Below are 20,000 nucleotides of genomic sequence, written 5' to 3'. Positions count from 1 at the left end.
TCAGCATCCTGTCAGGGGGAGTCTCCCCCGGCCATCTTGCTGGATCCTGGTGGTGCCACTGACCTACTCCAGCCTAAGGGAGAGACCTCAGCAGCTCTTCCCTCTTTCTGACTCCACAGGGGCCCTTCCTCTTTACCAAGTACATTTCCTGCTGCTGGCGACTGCCGGTGCTGGGGAAGGAGTCAGCCTCAGAGTTCACAGACTAACTCCCTTTACTGATATAAAACTGTGAGGTTCTAGTTTGAGAATTGTCTGTGATAGTACCTGTCAGTGATAGGATTTGTCACTGATAGGATCTGACTGCATAAAGGTGTTCAGAGCAATCCCCAGACAAGCTCTAATCCTATGTTAAAGTATTCAATGTGCATAGACTGCAGTTCTTACCCAACAGGTCCTGAAGGGGAAGGAGGCAGGTTCACCCCACTGACTGAGCCCAGCAGTAACCATGGAGTCTTCCCTCACTTTTACCTCTTTCTCAACTTACTTTTTATGCAGTTCATTTCTGTTTAGGTGGAACTTGAGTGACTCAAGTCATGCAGGCCTTCATGCGTAAAATTGTTTTGCTTTGCTTTTAAAAATAGAGTCACAAAAACCACCCCAGTGAGGGGTGGTCATATTTGGGGTGTGGGGGGTGGGTTACCTTTGGGATGAAGGGGTGTGATAATGATACAATTAAACTTTAATGAACCATGTTTATCAGAGGAGATAGTTTTCAGCCCAGCTGTTGGCTCGGAAGCAGGACATTTCCTCCTCCCTGACGTGGCTGGCAGGTGCTGAGCAGTTTCTGAGCTGCAAAGCACCATCGAGTTTTTTCTAATATCCAACCTCAACCCTCCCTGAGGAAACTTGAGATCACTTCCTCTTGTCCTGTCCCTTGCTCCCTGGAAGAAGAGACTGACCCTCCCCTGGCTACAAGTCCCTGAACAGAAAACCCCTGCTCTCCTGCATCCCTGGGCTCTGCTGGTGCTGTTGGGGAGATGGGAAGGCTGCAGCACGTGAGAGGCAGAGGGACAGCCCCCGGCAGCCCCAGGTTACAGAGCCCAAGAGACACCACTCTGCCACTGGGGAGACACTGGGAGGTGAGCTGGGATGGCTCTGGGCTCTCTGACTCCCTAAAGGGGCTGGGAGTGTCCCTCTGGCACACAAGGCATCCTGTGCCAGTGCTGGAAGGGGCCAGGCCTGGGCCCTGCTCCTTCTGCAATGGGGTCCTTCACAAGCCTGGTCCCCTTCAGGCCCCTTCAGAGCAAAGTCCAGAGATGGCATTTCCAGCAGTAGAATTGGGGGATACAGGGAACCTTTCCAAAGCTTACAGGCAGATTTTAATCCACTTGTTCTGCCTCCTCTGGAGAAAAGAAATAGGAGTAGGAGAACCTCTGAAACCTGGCAGCCCCTGCCTTGCTCCTGTGGGATGGAGGCTGAAGGAGGCAGGTCTGCCCAAGTCGGCTGCAGGTTGGCATCTGCAGCACCATCTCCTGTACCCTGCCTCAGACACAGCCTCTGAGCCATCTGGCAGAGGCTTCCCAGCCCCCAGGGGAAGGATGCTCATTCCCAAATGCTGGGTGTCATCAGCTCTGGGATGTGTCTAATGCTCTACAAGGCCTCGGGGATCCCTGTGGGAGATCCCTGGCCACTGGGAGCAGCTGCAGGGGGTGATGTTTTGGTTGGCAGCTGCTTAACACGAGTGGTCAGCGTGCCAAGTGGGCAAGGCCAGTGGCATCCTGGCTTGTACCAGCCATGGTGTAGCCAGCAGGACCAGTGCCTGTCCCTCTGTGCTGGCACTGCTGAGGCACCTCCAGTCCTGGGGGCAGTTTGGGGGCCCTTAAGGCAAGAGAGACAGAGAGGGGCTGGAGCACGTCCAGGGAAGGGAACAGAGCTGGGGAAGGGTTTGGAGCACCAGAGTGACTGGGGGAGCTGGGGGGGCTCAGCCTGGAGAAAGGAGGCTCAGGGGGAGCCTTCTCATTTTTTACAACTCCCTGACAGGCGGTTGGATCCAGGTGGAGGTCTGGCTCTTCTCCCAAGTGGGAGGCAACAGGACAAGAGGAAATGGCCTCCAGTTGTGCCAGGAATTTCTTAGCCCAGAGCTCACAGCAAAATTCCTGTGGGATCTGGTGCCATAGCTTTCCAGGTCCAAAGGAAGCAGGTCCCTGCTGCCCTCCCAGTCCTCCTCCCTTCCTGCCAGTTTCAGTTGCACATTCCCAGCAGCTCCAGTAGCCTGGGCTCCCCAGCTCCTGCCAGCAGAATGCTTGCCCCCAGCGAGCTGTGGTGCTTCAGGAGAGGAGTGGGAGGAAGGGTCCCTGAGCCCCAGAGTGCGGCCATCAGGCTCCTCGTGTAAGCTGCCTGCTCTGCAGTACCTTCTTTCATTTGTCAAGGAGAAAAAGGCCAGCCCAGGCCAAAGAAATTCGACAGGAGCCTTTGCCAATGGCATCCTGGCCTCCTTTGGCAATCCTGTCCATGGCCCCTGCCATCAGAAGCACTGGAGCATCCAGCTTCTCTCCAGCCTCACCTGCTGCAAGGGCTGGCAAATCCTCATGGAGCACAGACACCCCAGGGGCTCCCAGGGCAGCAGCTCAGGGTGGGAAGCCATTTAGCCACCAGCAAAATGGTTCCATTCTCCTGACTTCCCCTCCAGGAGCTTCCTGAGCAGCTGCTCCTGGAAGTGGCAGCCTTTTGCTGACCTCCAAGTCCAGGGAACACAACACTGATGGGTGGAATCCTCTTGGAATCTTCCAGGGCACTAAAAATGCCTAAGAAAGGGAAGATCCTTTCCCTGTCTGGTGCCACCTGACTCCTGACCCTGTGTGGGGTTTGCTGGGATCAGGGAGGGTGTCCCACTCCCGTCCCTGCTCTCCTCCACAGGCACAGGGGGAGTGCCAGAGGGGGACAGATTCAGGAGAACAGATTCTCCAAAAGCAAAGCAAAACAGATTCTCCCTGTTTCCCAAGGGGATGGAGAATGGGAGTTAGTACCCCAGCAAGCTACAAATCCGGCAGGGATGAGCACGTGAGGGGACAGCCAAACTCCATCTAGGATGTGGGGTCCTGCCAGGGCTCTGAGCACAGAGCAGCAACCAAACAGAGCATTCAGGGTGGGGTCAAGCGGCAGGGCCTACACATGGATCACCCTCGGCCTTTCAGGGTGTAAACAGGATCCCCTGGAGCCTTGGAAATGTTTGTCACAAGGTCCTGGGCCTTCCTGGGCTCCTGTACTGCCCAGGCATGAAAACACACAGGAAAAGGGAAAAGCAGCTTTGCAGCCCTGCAGCCACACTTTCTGTAGGCTGCTCTGGGAATGTTTGGGTTCAGAGGGACATGTGTGAGGGTACCTTGTGTGGGACATCAAGGAAGGGCAGCAGTGTCTCTGCTCCTGCACTGCTTTAGCCTCTTCGCTTTTCAGAGCTCTCCCTTCACAGGGAGCCAGACTCCCACCTGTCCTCCAGCTGTGCTGGGAGTGTTTTCCCAACACCTCTGCAGCCTTTCCTGTGCAGACTGGGGCTGTGCATATTTCTCCACCCCATCCATCTGCACCCAGAGCAGCACCATTGTGGTGGACTCCCATGGGAGCCATTGCCAGAGAGTCTCTCCTCATCCCCTGCTCTGCAATTTGTTTTGAGAGACTCATAATCCCAGTCTGGGCTGGGTTGGAAGGGACCTCAAAGCCCGTCTTGTCCCACCTGTCCTGCCAGGGACACCTTCCACTACCCCAGGTTACTCAAAACCTTGCCTTTGACACTTCCAGGGATGGGGCAGCCACAGCTACTCCGGGCACCCTGTGCCAGGGCCTTACCACCCATATTGTACAACAATTCTTGCTGCAGTAAGGCCTTCCTGGAGATTCCTCTTCTCCAGGTGAACACCCCCAGCTCTCCCAGAGGCACTCCAGAGCAGAGGGGCAGCTCCGTGGGATCCTCTGGGCTTGCTCCAGCAGCTCCAGGTCCTTCCTGTGCTGGAAGCCCCGGGCTGGGGCAGCTCTGCAGGTGAGCTCTCACCTGAGCGGGGCACAGGGGCAGAATCCCCCCCTGCCCTGCTGCCCACGCTGGGGGATCAGCCCAGCACAGGGCGGGTTCTGGGCTGCCAGAGCACGGGGCCGGGGCACGCTGAGCTTCTCATCCACCAACACCCCCATGTCCTTCTCCCCAGGGCTGCTCTCTGTCCATTCTCCAATCTTGCAACGTCTCTTTTAATTTAGAGGAAAACGTTCAGCAGAAGAAAATAGCGCCGAAACATCTGGGAAGTTCTCCCGCCGCCTGGGAACCAGCCTGGGGTTCTAACCCGGAGGATCCCTGCCCTGGTGGTGGGATGGGGCTCCCGGGCAGCGCCAGGAGGCGCCGGCGCTGTCGGGGCCGGTCCGGCCGTGCCGTCCCCCCCAGCCCGTGACATCAGTGCCGCCGCCGCCCCCGACCCGCCCTGCCCCGCCAGCGACAAAAGCGCCGAGCGGCCGCCGGCCCCAGCGCGGCTCCCGACAGCGGCACCGACACCGAGCCCCACGCCGACCCCGGCACCGATCCCGGATTTGACACCGACCCCGACACCGTCCCTGGCCCGGCCGCAGGTGGGTGCGGGGCCGAGGCGGCCGCCGGGTCCCGCCGAGCGCAGCGGAGCCGCCTCCCTTCCCGTGCCCGGGGCTGCCTCCATCCCTCTCCATCCCTCCCTCCATCCCCTGAGGATGCCCCATCCCCGCCGCCCCCCAGCGCGGCGGGCAGCAGCGGGGGAGATGCGGGGCTGGACAGGGGCACATCCCCGCCGTGTGCCCCTGGGGTGGGCACGGGAGCCGTGGGACCCCCTGAGGCTGCTCCTGGTGCCGGGGCGGCCGCGCACATGGCGGGATGCGGAAGCCAAAGCTCTTGCATCAGATCGACGGTACTCAGTAAAGCTCATTTCCAGGGACCCTGGAGCAGCTCAGCTGTGGGCTCAGGTCGGTTCGCAGAGGAGATTTGCCCTGCTGTGCTCCAGGCTGGGCACGGGCTCGAGCACAGCTCCAGGTGCTGCTTTTCAACTTCAGAGCCCTCAGCCCGTGGGAGGGGGTTCAGGAGCACTGGGCACAAGCCCCGGGTTCTGCCAAGTCCCTGTATCAGATCTTTTGTCTCTCCCTGCATGAGAAGGGGCCAGTGCTAAAATAGTGTGAGGGGTGAGGCTGGCTTTGGGCCAGGCTGCTCCTCCTGGTTCTAGAGCTTGGGGAAGGGTGAGAGGAGACGCCCTGCAAGGAGGAACTGTGGTCATTTGGTCTGTTCTGCTGGAGCAGAGGAACCTGAGGTCAGAGCTCCCTGGGGTCTGCAGCTTCCTCCCAAGGGGCAGCAGAGGGACAGCTCCGATTTCTCCTCTCTGTGAGATGGGACAGGACCCCAGAGATGGGCTGGAGCTGTGTCAGGGGAGGGTCAGACTGGAGATCAGGGAAAGTTTCTTCCCCCAGAGGGTGCTGGGCACTGCCCAGGCTCCCCAGGGAACGGGCACAGCCCCGAGGCTGCCAGAGCTCCAGGGGTGTTTGGACAGTGCTCCCAGGGATGCCCACGGTGGGATTGTTGGGGTGTCTGTGCAAGGGCAGGGGTTGGACTGGATGATCCTTGTGGATCAATTCCAGCTCAGGATGTTCAGTTATTCTGCTGGGGGTGAGGCTGGCAAGGTGCAGTGGGTCCTGGGAAGGATTCAGCCCTTCCCAAGGAGCTCAGGGCTGCTGCTGCACAGACAGCTCAGGGCTGTGCTGCTCCAGTGGGTCATGGGCTCTGTGCCAGCCTCTGCTGTCCCCTGGATCAGGGGCTCTCCAGGCAAGATGGCAGTGCTGGGAGCTGCCTGAGAGCATCTGAGCTCAGCTCCCTGCTCCTGGAAGGCAGCACCAAGTGGGGAGGATGCAACCAACTGGGGCATTTCAGGCCTTTGGGGAAGCTTGAGTGGGCTCAGTCCAGTGATGGATCTTGATCCCTGTGGGAGTCAGGAACTTTTCTTAGCACCCCTGAAAATGCTGTTGCTTTTGTTCTGGATGAAGTTGGGATTTTCATGGAGGACCCTGCTTCCACAGAGACAGAGTCTTAAGCTGTGCCAAGGGAAATATAGGTTAGATATTAGGAAAAAGTTTTTTATGAAAGAGTGATCAAGTACCGGAATGGCCTGCCCGGGGAGGTGGGGGAGTCACCATCCCTGGATGTGTTTAAAAAGGGACTGGATGTGGCACTCAGTGCCATGGTTTAGTTGAGGTGTTGGGGCATGGGTTAGACTCGATGATCTTGAAGGTCTCTTCTAACCTGTTGATTCTGTGAATTCTGTGAGTTCTTTGTAAGCCAAGCTTGGGAGCCGTGCATGCAGGCAGAGCCCGTGGCTGCGAGAGCCGTGTCTGGCTGGTGGCTCAGCTCTGTGCTGGCCTCTCTCAGGCCCCTGCTCTGCACAGCCAACCTGAGGCTGCCTTGGTGGCAGAGTCATTTGATTGCTGCTGGAGTCAAGCCTGACTGCTCTTGGAGTCATAGAGTAGATGAGCCACATGTGAGCATCACTTTTGAGCTCAGAGTCTCTTGACTTCTTCCCTCCTATCCCAGCAAAGCCCTCCGAGGTGTCTGATGTGATCCAGCTGCATCTCCTGGGACAGTTCTGTGATTTCTCCCTGGTAATTCCCAGTGTTTTTCCATGTCTCTGAGCTCACCAGCCTCAGGTCCCCGTTCTTTTGCTCACCAGTTCAACATCACTGGGTCACACATGACCTTCACTTATCCTTGTTCATGGTGTTGGTGGTCCAGAGTCTGCTCACATTACTGCTCCTTCCAGAGCATGACACAGCAGGGGACAAGGGGACAGTTCTAGTTTGCCCCTTGTAGAGGTATTCCCACCTGTGCCCAGGTGATGGGGAAGCTGCTCTGTGACAGTTCCTGTTTGCCTGGAGCAGAGTCCCCCATGGGTCTGGCTGCAGGTCCTGATGCTGAACCCCTGGTGCCATGTCCCGGGGGTTTCCCAGGGGATGTTCCCTGGGCTATCCCTGGGAGTTGGTGCCTCTCTGCTCTGCTCACATCTCATCTATCTGGGTCCCTCTTGCTTCAAATTTCTGCCCATTTTATGGCCATGCCAGCTGCTCTCTAAACAGGAAGGCACTACTCAGACCCCTAGGCTTGGGGCTCCTGCTGTGGCTTTCTCCCCTTTGACTCTTCCCTTTGCCAGGGCATGGATTAATTCTGCCTGGACTGCTGTGAACATGCTTAGGAGTGAATTTTGTGCAGCACTGATGGTGCTCTTCTGTCATTCACTTGTTTTAATGCTCTCGTTCGGAAAAAAAGAACTTCGTATATGGGTCAGTATGAGTCTGCTGTTCCTCAGTGATCTCCAAGAACAAAGTGATTGCTCTGTAATTAATTACTGTAGAATTTTAGTAGGGCACAGACACAGGAAGATTGTCCAGCTATTGCAGAAGGTTGTTGGATGGTTGAGCTGACATCTTGGTGGCTGCAGGGATGTACCTCAGAGTGACAGGTAGGACCTGCCCTGCCCTGAGTGCCCCCATGGCCATGAAGCTGCATCCACACAGCCACAAGCACTGCTCCAGCTCCAGCAGTTCCTACCCAGCTGCTCTCAGGATGCCAGGGTAGAGGGTGTCAGCTTTGGGGGAGCACACTGACCTTTCAACCCACTCGAAAAAGAGGATGATTGTGTTTCTGCTGCCTGACGGCTGCATCAGCTCACTGCTTCCCCTTGCAGCCAGTGATGACATCCCAGAGCACCAGTACATACTGGTTCCATACTGGTTTATGCCTGGTTGTTCAGTGTAGCTTACACTGCCTCCCAAACTGGTGCAGCACAGCACCTCTGAAACAACACCTCTGAGTCTGAGCCTGGATTTCATAGAGCCACAGCCAGGTTTGGGTTGGAAGGGACCTTGGAGGTTACCTAGTGCCACCCCCTGCCATAGGCAGGGACACTTTCCACTATCTCAGGTTGCTCCAAGCTCCATCCAAGCTGGTCTTTGCCGGAGAGCTGGACTGCTGCAACATCACACTCTGGAACTGGGGTTAATCTCCAGCAAGTGTCAGCCTTGGGTGGTTCTGCACAAGCCTCCCCTTGTCTGTGCTCCCCACAGTGCAGCTGCTGCTAAAGAATGGGATCTTGGTTTGAGGGCCTCTTCCCTTATCTGTAGTGGATAATGGAGTGGCTCCAGGGCCAAGCCCTGCTTGGCACTGAGAGTGGTGTTTGTAGGGCTCTGGATATGTTTACTGGGAGTTGTGGAGCTGCAGGAAGAAGGAGAATAATCTTGTTTTTTCTGGCAGCCCCTTGCCTGTGCTTAGTGAGGTCATTTGCTCTAGGATTGTCACCTCCTGTTCCTTATTTTGCATGGGGCCCAGAATGACTTGGAGAAGTGTGGCTGTGGTCACCAAGTGTTGCAATTGGGCAAAATATGCAAAGTATTCTGAAAATAATGCTGAAGGGATTGTCAACACTCTGACATATCTTAAAGTGGCCATTACTTAGGGAATTGGGAGGATGGATCTGTCTGGATGGCAGTTGTGAGGACTTGGCTGGTCAGATCCAGGTGCCCAGAGCAGGGTTTTCCTATTCCTTTTGTTGCTGCTGCTGAAAGCCTGTAGCACAGATTTGGTCTGTGTGACCTGCTGGGCCCACAGCATGTGGGGCGGGGGGGGGCTATGTTGTGGACTAACAGGGAATTCTCAGCAACTTAAATCTTATCTCAGGTTTTCTCTGTGTCTGGCTGTGGGCCCTCACATGGATCCCCAGGACAAACTAATTTCCATGGTCTCTCCCCTCAGAAAATCCATCCTGGTGTGTGCCAGAAGGTTTTGCTGGGATGTGGCTTTGCTGGGGCTGTGCTTGTGCTTCATGGCGAGAGTCACCTGCTCAAATCACCTGGCATAATTTAAACTGAGTGGAGGCACCTGCAGCCTTCTCATGGTGGACTGAGGAAAATCAGCAGCAGCAAAAGGGCTGGGTCTCCTCTTGTGGCAAATGTCAGGTGAGCTTCCCCCAAAAGCAGTTTTTCTCCTCCTCTAGGCTTCCAGGCAGCTCAGGGGAAGGTGTCCCCACTGCTGATCTCTTGCTTTGATCAGGTTAGCCTTGATGTTCAGGACAACACTGCTGCTTCACTGCTGCCGCTCTGAGGGGAACAAAATGTGCTGTGGAGGCAAAGGGGAGCAGCTGGTCACAAACCATGGGGTGCGTTTGTGGATGCCCTGGCTCTGAAGCAGGGAGGGCTGGCAAGAGGCTGCCCCCAAAAGCAGGGCTGGGGAATCCCAGAGATGCGCTCTGCCAGCTGTGGTGGTTGGAAAGGGATGGGGGACCTAGAAGAATTGCAGCCAGCGCTGTATCGTTCCTGAGGTGGAGTCTGACACAGGGGCTGAAGGGGCTGGTGGGCTCCCACGCCATGCAGGGCTCAGGGGGTGCTGCTGGGTGTTTCTGCCCTCCAAGGAAACTCCTGAACCAGATCAAGCCGTCCTCCTGATGCAGGGGAAAAAACAGGCTCTGGAGAGAACAGCCTGTGTCCTTTTAAGGCAATCCAAAGGCTGTGACTGGAAGAATCAGGCTGACAGGGAGGGGTTTGGCGCAGTAGGAAGCCCAGCCTGCGGGCCCTTTGGAAAAGAGATTTCCCAGCTGCTGTGGTCACACCCTAGCCACGGCTCCCGGCATCCCAGGAGCCAGCACAGCCTCTCCAGCCCCTGCTTCTCCCCTTCTCTGTCTGTCTGTCCTGCACTAAGACCCTCGAGGCATGTGGGAGCTGTGGCCAGGATAAAGTGGGGTCAGCAAGTCAGTTCTGACCCCTGCCCTGGTAACCAGACTGGGATCAGTTTCCCTTCGCCTGACAAAATACTGTCACACAGGGAAGATCTGGACTTCGCCATGGCTTTGGAGGTGCAGGGATCTCGCTGTGCCTGTGAGCCCTTCATGCTCCTCCGTCTCTGTTTGATGTTTGTACAACCCCTAGTCCTGCTGGGTTTAGCATCCACCTCCCCAGCTGGGAGAGCCTCGGGGATTGGAGGCCCAGGGATGGGGCTTCAGCTGCCTGAGGTGACCCAGGATCTGCTGCAAGGGGGGGCTCCAAGGCTTCTGGTGTGCCCTGGCCGACCCAGGTCCCTTCCTCATCTCCACACAGCTGAGCTGAGGGAGGTGACGAGATCCTAAACACCTGGTGGGCTGGCAAATCTTGTACTCTGAAAATGAGGTTTGGTTTTGGAGACCCCTGCCCTGCTTTAGCCATTCAGGGGTCAGGAAGCACACGGTGACTTCTGCTGCCTGTCCCCAGATGGGAGCAGGATGGGGAATTCCAGAGGTGTTGATGGAAGGAGGCCCTTAAAGACCTCTCAAGCTGTAGCTTGTGCCTATTGACCTTGCTTGTATCATTGAGCCCCTCCAAAATGTGTTTTATTGTCTTTGTAGCAACCTCTGGTTTTTGATCCTGCTTAGCTTCCTCTTGGCCACACTCAATTAGCCTGCTGCCTCAGAATCTCGTTGCAGGGCTTTGTTGTGTGAATGTCTCAAGGTTTATGTTGACCTGGTCTTCATAATTGTCAAGGTCCCTCTGGGCTGGAGCTCTGCTGCTTGTGTAAGCAACTCACAGTATTTTGGGGTTATCTGCAAATCTAGGGGCCTCTTGATGGTGTCTCATCAGCCACAGTTTAGGAATGAGAAGAGAAATAGAAGCATTTATAGCCTGCTGAGGAGCTGGATGGTGCCTTAGGCTGGTGTTCAGGTCTTTGCCCTGCACTGTCTTCTTGATTTTGGATTCTCCAGGCTCCATGACCCTGCCTGCAGTCCTGAAGGAGACTGAGACACCAGAGTGCAGGGAGTGCCTGGTGGGGTTGGTCAGGCAGGAGCTGATGGTGCTGTGGGACATGTGCCAGAGCCTGGGGTTTGGTGGTGTCAGGGGCCAGCTCCTGCCCTCGGGCAGCCCTGACTGTCCCCTGCCCTGCAGTGGCTGAGGTGGAAAAGTTGGTCAGGGAGGAGAAGCTGGGACTGTGTCCAGGGCTGTGGCAGCTGTCACTCCAGCACCAAGGCTCAGTCACAGTCACCCTGACCATGGCATGGGGTGGCAAGAGGGCTGTGACCTGAGCAGGTGCCTGGGTAACTCTGTGGGTGCTCTCTCCCTTTTCCTTGCACTGACAGGAGCTGTGAGGTCCCGCAGCTCCAAGACGGGGATTTCTGCTGCTCCTGGCAGGCAGGACCAGTGGTCCCTGGGAGGCAGCTGGCACTGCTGGATGCCTGAGTTCTAATGATTCCGCTCATTGCCAGCCCTGCAGTCTGTGCCCCCTGCAAACACTGTGGGTGCTCTCTGCACGTGTGGATGTGGGAAGGTGGTGGAGCCCTGGGGCCTGCTCCGGCTGCCCCATCCCGGCCCCGCAGAGCCTTGCCCCTGTTCCTGACTCTGCCTTCCCCTGCAGGATGCCAAACTGGGGAGGAGGGAAGAAGTGTGGGGTGTGCCAGAAGGCTGTGTACTTCGCTGAGGAGGTGCAGTGTGAAGGCAACAGCTTCCACAAGTCCTGCTTCTTGTGCAGTGAGTACCACCCCTTCCCTGACCCCGTCTCTGCTTCCTGGGCAAGGGCTCCTCAGGATCTCTCCAAACCCCCAGCGTGGCAGGAGCACAGATCATTCCAGGACACATTGGCTGCCCAAGCTGTTGGGGCTGACCTCAGCCAGCACCCACACAAAGACTCAGTCCATCCCTACTCCAGAGAAAGGCCAGGCTGGGTCCTCTGCTCTGTGTAAAGATGTTAAGGATTGGAGCATGAGACAGGGCCTCTCCCAGCAGTGGTGGCAGGAGGTGGCACATGCCATGCAATGCTGGAGGTGGGGCTGGCTTTAGCCTTCTATGTGGCTTTGCCACACTAAAAGGTGGTTGAGCCTGGGGAACTGGTATGGAATCTCCTCATGTCTGAGGGGATGATGAGAGGGAGATGTGGTCCTGTCCTGGCCCTTGTGCTGATGGAAAGCCTCCCGAGAAGTGCTGAAGCATCACCCCCAGCCTGTCTGCAGATCCACTATTACTGAGGGTGTCTCTGGTGTATGTTTGGACTCAAGTGTCACCTCCGGGGAGAGGCAGCAGAACAGGATCTGGCTGCAAGCGATCCAGTGCCGAGCTCCTTTCCTCTGCAAGATCCTACAAATACTGCTGGGATCCTGCTGCAAGTCCCCAGACACCCTTCCCTGCCTTTGGGGATCCCAGGGCTGGTGGTGTTGCAGTGCTGAGAGCAGCTCATTAAACCTGGGGCATCCAGAGGGGCTGCAAGACGTTTGATTCAAAAGATGAGCAGTGTCCTCAGCCTGTGTGGTACCAGATGACTGTCCTCTGTCCCTGGAGACTGTCATGTATCAGAACAAGTGATTTTCCTGTGCCTACAGGAGATGGGGCATGGAGCAGACTGGTCTAGTGGAAGGTGTCCCTGCCCATGGCAGGGGTAGGACAAGATGAGTTTTAAGGTCCCTTCCCACCCAAACCTCTCTGGAATTCTGTGGACAGGAGCACACACATCGCCTGTGTCTGCTGATGGCTCCTCGAGATGTTGCATCTGCCACAGAGGAGCAGAAGTGCATCTCCAGGGTGGCCTTGCAGAGGGCCCCACTGAGGTTTACTGTTTCCTCAGCTGGTCCCAGTGCCCTGGTCCCAGTCTTACCATCCCATCACAGCAGGGAGCACAGCTGGGATCTTTTCCATAGGGGCAGCAAGCAGAGGTGGGATCTGGAAATAAGGCACACTCTGGAGCTGATCTCTTCCAGCAGGGAAACTCCAGTGCCCTCATGGGATGGTCCCTGTGATGCCCCTGTGTCCACCCAGCCTGGCTGCAGGACACTCCTTGTCCAGCCTGCCTGGGGCGCAGCACGTACAGCTGGCTCAGATGGGACAGGGCCGAGGGAGGCTGCTGCTGTGTCTGTGCTCCCTGCAGGGTGGCCAGGAGCTCCCATTTGTGGGAGTTTCCAGGCTGCAAACTTGCTTTGGCTGGTAGGGCTCAGCAGGAGTTTTTGAGGTGTTTCCTGGGCAGGACGAGGGTGACAGGCTGGGTTTGTATGGCAGCTGCTCTGCAGAAGGAAATCCTGTTTGTTCTTTGGCCTCAGATAAGGAGGGTGGGGAATGTTGCTCTCACCCCTTGTGCACACAGCTGGTTTGCCAGGGAAAGCTGCTGCCATGGGATGCTGAGAGCAGGGCAGGCCTCCAGGAGCCATGGAATGAGGCTAAAGGCATTTCTTCCAGATGGGAATACACAGCCAGAGTGGGGAAGAAGGTCCCCTGTGTGTGATCATGGAAGCAAGTGCCCAGGGAGTGGTCCTGGGCTCAGGGCTGCTGTCCCTGTGCTTTGCAGGCATTTATTTTGCTATTCCACATATACCCAGCAGCTCTGCCTGTCCTGGCTGTGGCTCCCCTGTCAGGCAGTGGCTCATGTGCCAGCCCACCCTGCTGCCCACTGCTCCCAGTCTGTTCCACAGGCTGTGGATGGTGCTCCTGAGCTTCTGCATTCCCAGCCTGTTCCCCCAGTGCTGCATTTGGGCCCCATCAAGGAACTTAAAACCATTATCTTTAGGGGAGAATAACAAATACTTCAACCAGATCTGCCAAAAACATCATCTAAAAGGAGCCAAGCCTACCACAGCATTAGAGCTCAGGGAACAACTTAGTGATTGACTCCTGGCCGTGACCCAGCTGCCTGGGTAGTGCAGCAGAAATGAGCTGGAATGAGCCCCTTGGCCTTGGAAAGCAGAGGCAGCTCTTGTCTGATTGTTTTTTGGAGTAGCTCAGCTGCTCTTGTAAAAACAAAGGGTCCTTAACTCCTGAGTGCAGTGCACTGGAATTTCTGCAATGCACAAACCCGGGGGCTGGGTAAGAAGTTTTTCTGTTGCTTCTCAAAGCTCTGTGAGTACAGATGAGGGACTGTGAAAGGTTGGGCTGGAGCTCCAAACAAAGCTCACACAAAACCCTTTGAAATGCCAGTGAAAGTGCCCAAATTCCTTCCTGATGGTCTAGCTGAGCAGTGTCACTCCAGGGCAATGCTGAGACCCCAGGAGCAGCTTTGGAACCAGTTACCTGCTCTGGTCCCTCCCAGCTGGGATCTGTTCTCCATCCCCAGCTCCTGCTGTGGTGGGGGCATGTAGCCAGGAGAGGACTCTGCCAGAGTCTCCTTAGATGGCAGGAGATGCTTCCATTTCCTCCTCCTTGTCCCAGCAGAGGCACACAGGGTTCTCCTGGCTGTATTTAGTCATGGAAGGGCTGCCTGCTGCCCCTGCTCAGTTTGTGCTGCTCCAGGGGAAGAACTCTGCTCTGTTTGCATTCCTGTGATATTGGGAAAGGCCAAGGAACTGCTCTGCTGGCCAAGAAGCTGCTGGAAGCCTCTACATTTAAGGCGTGGAAAGCAGGATGGGGAAGCTGTGGCAGCTGCAGCCAGATCTGTTTGGGGCTGGCTGCCAGCGCTGCAGACTCTGCCCTGGGAATGGGATCCTGCACGGGGCACGTGGACACTGGGCATCACCTGGAGTCTGGGTGCTGGTGGCCTCCTGCTGGCTGGGCAGTGTGTCTCAGGAAGGGCTGGGAAGGAACCTGGCAGCTGTGAGCAGAGCTGGGATAGGAGCTGGTACTTCCAGAACCTTAAGGGAGTTTATAAAAGAGAGGCAGATAATATACACAGGCAGATAATGACTGGTTAATGGGGGATGTTTTAAAACTGAAAGAGGAGCAATCTAGATTAGATATAATGGAGAAAGTTAAATCAGATATAAGGAAGTAATTCTTTACTCAGAGGGTTGTGGGGCATCACTCCCCAGAGAAGCTGTGGCTGCTCCATCCTTGGAGGTGTGCAAGACCAGGTTGGACAGGGCTTGCAGAAACCTGGGATAGTGGAACATATCCATGACAGAGGGTTGGAATCATATAATCAAAATTGAAGGTCCCTTCCAACCCAAACCAGTCTGTGATTCTACGGAAAGCTAAAAATCAAGAGAAGGCCTGAGCAAAGCACCAAGCTCAGGCTCTGGGCGGACTCAGCAGGGCCCCTGAGCTGGGCTGCCATCTCCTCCTGTCCCATCTTACATCCCACATTGATGCCCAGGGCTCAAACACCCTGCTGAGTTAGTGTTCCTCACCTGAGACCCCCCCATGCACACCCCCAAACCCAGGGCTGAGGTGTCAGGTGAGCCTTTGAGCTCTGGAGAGGTGACTGTGCCCAGTGTGCGAAACCCTTGCAGTGCCTCGGATGTGGCAATGGCCACAGGGCTGCTCTTGGATGGCTCTTGGTCCATCCAAACACCAGGAAAACCACATTTGTTCACATTTCTTTGCCCTGAGTGCTTCCTGCTGTGGATTTGCAGTGGACAAGGCATGGGGCCAGGACATCCATCCCCAGGCCAGAGAATCCTGCAGTGATTCGTAGGGAAAATTCACCCCCATGGTTTAAGTGCAGCTGCAGGAGAGCAGCACCCAGAGGGTTAAGAGAGCTTTCCTTCCCTTGGTATCACCCTGTTGGCTTTGGTGGTTGCTTCCTTTTAAAGCCAGACACTGCTCTTGTTGTGATCCTTATCTGCCGGGTTTGCATGTGCTCCCTGCAGCTGGATCCTGGCGAGGCTTTCCCTGCTCCTTGAAAGCTGAGCTCTGCTGTCCCTGTGAGGGCTTGTTTTCCCCAGCTAATTAGTGAGCTCTGGAAGAGCAGGCTGATGCCACACCCTCCCCTCTGTTCTAGTGGTCTGTAAGAAGAATTTGGACAGCACCACTGTGGCCGTGCATGGTGAGGAGATCTACTGCAAGTCCTGCTATGGGAAGAAGTACGGCCCCAAGGGCTACGGCTACGGGCAGGGAGCAGGGACCCTGAGCACGGACAAGGGCGAGTCCCTGGGAATCAAATATGAAGAGTGAGTTTGAGCCTTGTTTTCGACACTGGGCTGTGGGCACCTTCTCCCCACACCTGTCCTGTGGTGCTTGGCTGTGGTGCAGCCTGTGCTGAGCTCCCAGCAGTGTCCATGGGCTGCTTGGCCCCTCTGCCACTCCAGGGAACTGCACTGAACCCTGTTTGGTGGGTGGGATGGGACATGTCCCCATTGCCTGAGCACACTGCCCACCCCCTCCCAGCACACAGCCCCCAGGCTGAACTTTCCATGGGGCTCACTGTTCTGGAAGTTCCCTTAATAAACTGGGCTGGGATTTGGGATCCCGTAGTTCTTCCCTGCTCCACCTTGCATCCCTGATTGTGAGCTCCTTGTCACCCACAGGGGCCAGCCCCACCGACCCCTGAATCCCAATGCAGCCAGGATGGCCCAGAAGGTGGGAGGAGCTGACGGGTGCCCCCGCTGTGGCCAGGCCGTGTATGCGGCCGAGAAGGTCATCGGAGCTGGGAAGGTAACAGGGGATGGGGGGCACGGGGCACAGAGATGGGGGGCATGGGGCACAGGGCCCTGCATGGCAGGGACACCTTCAGAGAGGGTCTGGACCTGCCCTCAGCCAGGGCTGGGCTTGGGTCCAATGCCACATTCACCTGGAAGTCTGGCACCAAAATGAGATCTTGGCATGTCTGGAAGCCAGGTTGTCCGGGCTGCAGCGCTCTCTCAGACTTGTAGATGGGGGAGAAATACATTTTATCTAAATATTTATGGCCTTGCTCAGTAGAGGCCGCAGTGGACATCCTGCTGTGGATGTGCTGGGAGGGTGAGCAGTGACATGTGCCATGGCCAGTGTTCCTGTTAACTGAAAAGTGCCTCTTTTTCTCCTCTGTGCCACAGGCCAGGGCGCTGTGGCCAGGATTTGGGGAAGGCAGTGAATTCCAGTGGTCAGCACTGCCCACAGGTCGGGCAGGGTGCTGGAGCTGTGGGCATGGGTTTGGTGCATGTTCCTGGGGCTGTTTGGGTGGTGGCTGGGTCAGCTCAGGGTTTGGTGTGAAGGTCACTGTCACAGTCCTGGCACTCCCTGTGCCAAGGTCATCCCTTCACCAGGGTTCTTTGCACCCTGAGCTGTGACCTGGTCCCAGCCCAGCTCCTCTGCAAGGCCTGGGGACCCCTTCTGCCCTGCCAGCCCTGGGACCCCAGATGAGGTCCCTGCCTGGAGCCGCCCTCCCCACGAGGTCAGGCACATGCAGAGCTTGTCAGGGACACCAGGCCAGGCTGCTAGGCTTTGTGCCATGGGGACAGGGTGGCCATGCTGGGACAGGCCTCACTAGTGAGGAGGTTTCACTCCCTGACCTGGCTGGGCTCTGTCTCCTGGGGCTTTGTGCTCCTGTGTCTCCAGAACAAGGAGAGGGGTCAACAGAAAGGGCCCCTCAGCATCATCACCCCCCAGGTGGCTTGTGATGGACACGTTGAGGGTCAGCCCAGGGTCAGAAGCTGAATTTACCCTTAAAACCATGATCTGGGCTTCCTGGTCAGCTTCTGGCCCCAATGTTTACTGAGAACCAAAGCTGGTGAAACAATTACATCAAAGTAGACACAGAGAGGATTCCAGAGCATGTATTTCATGTGCTAATGTTTGCTGGATGACTCTATCCAATACTCCTCCACCAGCCCATGAATTTCACATTTTCTTCCAAAAAAGGTTTCATGTTTTCCCAAGTGTTTGTTTAAATTCCTTGGTGAGCAGCTCTGGCTACTTAAGGTCTGCCTGAAGGCTGTGAGCTCATTTATCTCCAGGGGACGGCTGGAACCATGGGGGGTTATTTTTAAACAGTGTCTGGTTTTGGCATTTTTCCTCTCTGTTTGCTGCCTTCCTTGGAGCTGTGGTTGTGTGAGGCAGTTCTCCCATCCCTGCTGCCACCCCAGTTGTGGATTTCAGCTGGACAATGGGGGGATTTTTCTTGCTGGTTAAGAGAGGGCAGTCCCCAAAGAGGGGGGCATTGCTCCTTACAAATTATTGTAGAAATTGCTGCACAAATGACTTCTTAGAGTGTCGGCAAAAAGGTCTCCAAAACCAGATCAGCACAGGAGCAGTGCCCACACCTGATGTTTCCTCTCTGTATTTTCCCTGTGGGGCTGCGAGTGCTTTCCAGGGAAAAGCTTTTATCCTGTTCAGAGCTCTTTGCCAGCCCCTTTGGATCAGAAGCAGAGCAGGGAGCCTGGTTGGTACCAGAGCCTGGCTGCCCTGTTCCTGAGGTCTGACAGAGCTCTGCTCCTGTCCCGCAGTCCTGGCACAAGTCCTGCTTCCGCTGTGCCAAGTGTGGCAAAAGCTTGGAGTCCACCACCCTGGCAGACAAAGATGGGGAGATCTACTGCAAAGGTGAGCCCCACCTTCCCTGCTGGCTTGTCCTGGGCTCTGAGGGGTGGGGGGTGAAAGGACCCAGGAGGGTTGGAGGTTGGGGAAGGGGTGGCCCAGCAGCTGCTTTCAGGGATGGACTGTGCCAGCCACAGAGCTGGAGAATTTCCTGCTGAGCCAGGGCCTCTCTTTGCCCAACAAATCTGGCAAACCTTGTCCTGTCCAGGCAGGGTGTGCCCCTTGGGAGGACCCGCTCCTGTGCCAGCCTCACCCGTGTCTCCCTTCCGTCCTCTGCAGGTTGTTACGCCAAGAACTTCGGTCCCAAGGGCTTTGGCTTCGGGCAGGGCGCCGGGGCACTGATCCACTCCCAGTGAGCCCCAGGTCTGAGCCCTGTGCTCACCCAGGGCTCGTCCTGTGCTGCCCGCCCGCCCCACGCCGCAGTGAGTGCCCCACTGTCACCCCCAGCCACCGCTGCTTCGCAGCACCAGCCCCTCCTGCCCTGCCTCGGCACTCCCCAGAGCCGGGGGAGCGCCAGCATTGTCCCTGTGGGGCCCTCCTGGGACAGGTGGTACAGGGGGGCCACTCCCTCCCACTGCAGAGCGGCCCCGGTGCCCAAGTCCTGCTCCGCGTTGCCCATCCCACCGGCCGCGTGCTCAGCCGTGCCACCGAGCAAGCAATAAAACATCAGAGACATCAGAGCTCCCCCGGCCTGGCCCTGCGCTGACTCGCTGTCTGGGGCTCAGGGCGGGCACTGGGTGCCCAGGGCTGGGGAGGTGTTTGCAGTCCTGACTTGAAATTAAAGCCCAGTGGCAGGAATGTGTCGGTGCAGTTTGACATGGCCCAGCTGTGGCCAGCTGAGCTCTGCAGCTCGCTGGGATGGGCTCCCCTCTACTCCCAACAAGAATCAGCATGGAATGGTTTGGATTGGAGGACACCTTAAATCTCATCTTGTTCCACCTTCCACTAGCCCAGGCTGCTCCAAGCCCTGTCGTTGAAGACTTCCAGGAATGGGGATAACTATTCCAAAAACAGAGGTTGATGCTGGGAGGCCAGGGACAGCCCTTCTCCGGCATGTTGGTAGCACCACAGGTGTGCTCATGCTCTCAAAACCCCTATCGGTGCTTTTAGGTGGCACCTCTCCAAGGAGGCGTGCCCAGCAGTGCCAAGTAATTAACAGCTTTTCACCTACTCCCTGCTTTTTTAGCAGCTTGTGGATCATTAAGCCTCCAGTTTGGCAGCTGCCCAGGTTTAATTGGTTTCCATCTAAACTCTTCACTCCCTTTCTGTGATTCTCCTGTTGGACTGGTGGGACAGACTTGGATCAGCCTCTCAGCAGCTTAGGGGACTCCACAGACAGTTGAGTTCTGGGGTTTTTAAAATTATAAACATTGCGGTTGAGCAAATGAGATGGGGAGTATGCTGAGAAGCACAACAGAGGCAGAAATCCTTTTTTGGGGCAGGACTGGGGCTCCTTTATTGACCTCACTGCTTTCTCCTGTTCATCACACCCTCAGTTTCACATGGTGTTTATGAAGTGGAGATGGGGAGTTGAGTCTTTACCATCTCCAAAACCTTCCCCCCTCTAGATTGTAGCAGGATCCACTGCTCTGGGCTGTGTGGTGGCTGGGATGAGGGGCCTGGTGTAGGGGGGGCACTTGGTGTAGGGGGTAGAGCCCCAGGCTCAGGTAGGGTTGGGAGCTGCAGCACAGAGGGCTCAGGTACCAGCCTGCTGTGGACACCCAAACCTGCTTTCCTTGCTTGGCAGAGGCCCTGCTGCTCCCACATGGAGGTGGGAGGGGGCTTGTTCTGGAAGCTCCTGCAGAGATGGGGGCGGTCAGGAAGCTGGTGCAGAGGTGTGAGGTGGGGCTGCTGCAGGG

General features: G+C 56.5%; 1 protein-coding gene across 2 annotated transcripts; it reads left to right on the top strand.

The window, feature by feature from the left end:
* Nucleotides 1–4,392: 4,392 nt before the first annotated feature.
* CSRP1 (cysteine and glycine rich protein 1) lies at nucleotides 4,393–18,939 on the top strand. 2 transcript variants are annotated; one of them, XM_038162474.1, is made up of 7 exons: nucleotides 4,405–4,548; nucleotides 8,732–8,934; nucleotides 11,354–11,466; nucleotides 15,632–15,800; nucleotides 16,158–16,284; nucleotides 18,054–18,147; nucleotides 18,421–18,939. In XM_038162474.1, exons 3-7 carry the CDS (start codon nucleotides 11,355–11,357, stop codon nucleotides 18,495–18,497), a joined length of 579 nt encoding a protein of 192 aa, XP_038018402.1. In that variant the 5' UTR covers nucleotides 4,405–4,548; nucleotides 8,732–8,934; nucleotide 11,354; the 3' UTR covers nucleotides 18,498–18,939. The 2 variants fall into 2 exon arrangements, with proteins under 2 accessions (XP_038018401.1, XP_038018402.1); XM_038162473.1 differs by lacking the exon at nucleotides 8,732–8,934 and having other exon boundaries at nucleotides 4,393–4,548.
* The last annotated feature ends 1,061 nt before the right edge of the window (nucleotides 18,940–20,000 follow it).

The sequence above is a fragment of the Motacilla alba genome, chromosome 26, assembly GCF_015832195.1.
Source record: "Motacilla alba alba isolate MOTALB_02 chromosome 26, Motacilla_alba_V1.0_pri, whole genome shotgun sequence".
Taxonomy (NCBI): Eukaryota; Metazoa; Chordata; class Aves; order Passeriformes; family Motacillidae; genus Motacilla; species Motacilla alba.
The sequence above is the reverse complement of the archived record's forward strand: the minus strand, read 5'-3'. Positions and strand labels throughout refer to the sequence as shown.

Bases quoted from the DNA above. Each gene is read 5' to 3' on its own strand.
- CSRP1 (XM_038162473.1), top strand. From the start codon at position 11,355: ATGCCAAACTGGGGAGGAGGGAAGAAGTGTGGGGTGTGCCAGAAGGCT. The intron at 15,801-16,157 runs GTGAGTTTGAGC...TGTCACCCACAG, and splicing joins CTGGGAATCAAATATGAAGA to GGGCCAGCCCCACCGACCCC. The intron at 18,148-18,420 runs GTGAGCCCCACC...CGTCCTCTGCAG, and splicing joins TGGGGAGATCTACTGCAAAG to GTTGTTACGCCAAGAACTTC.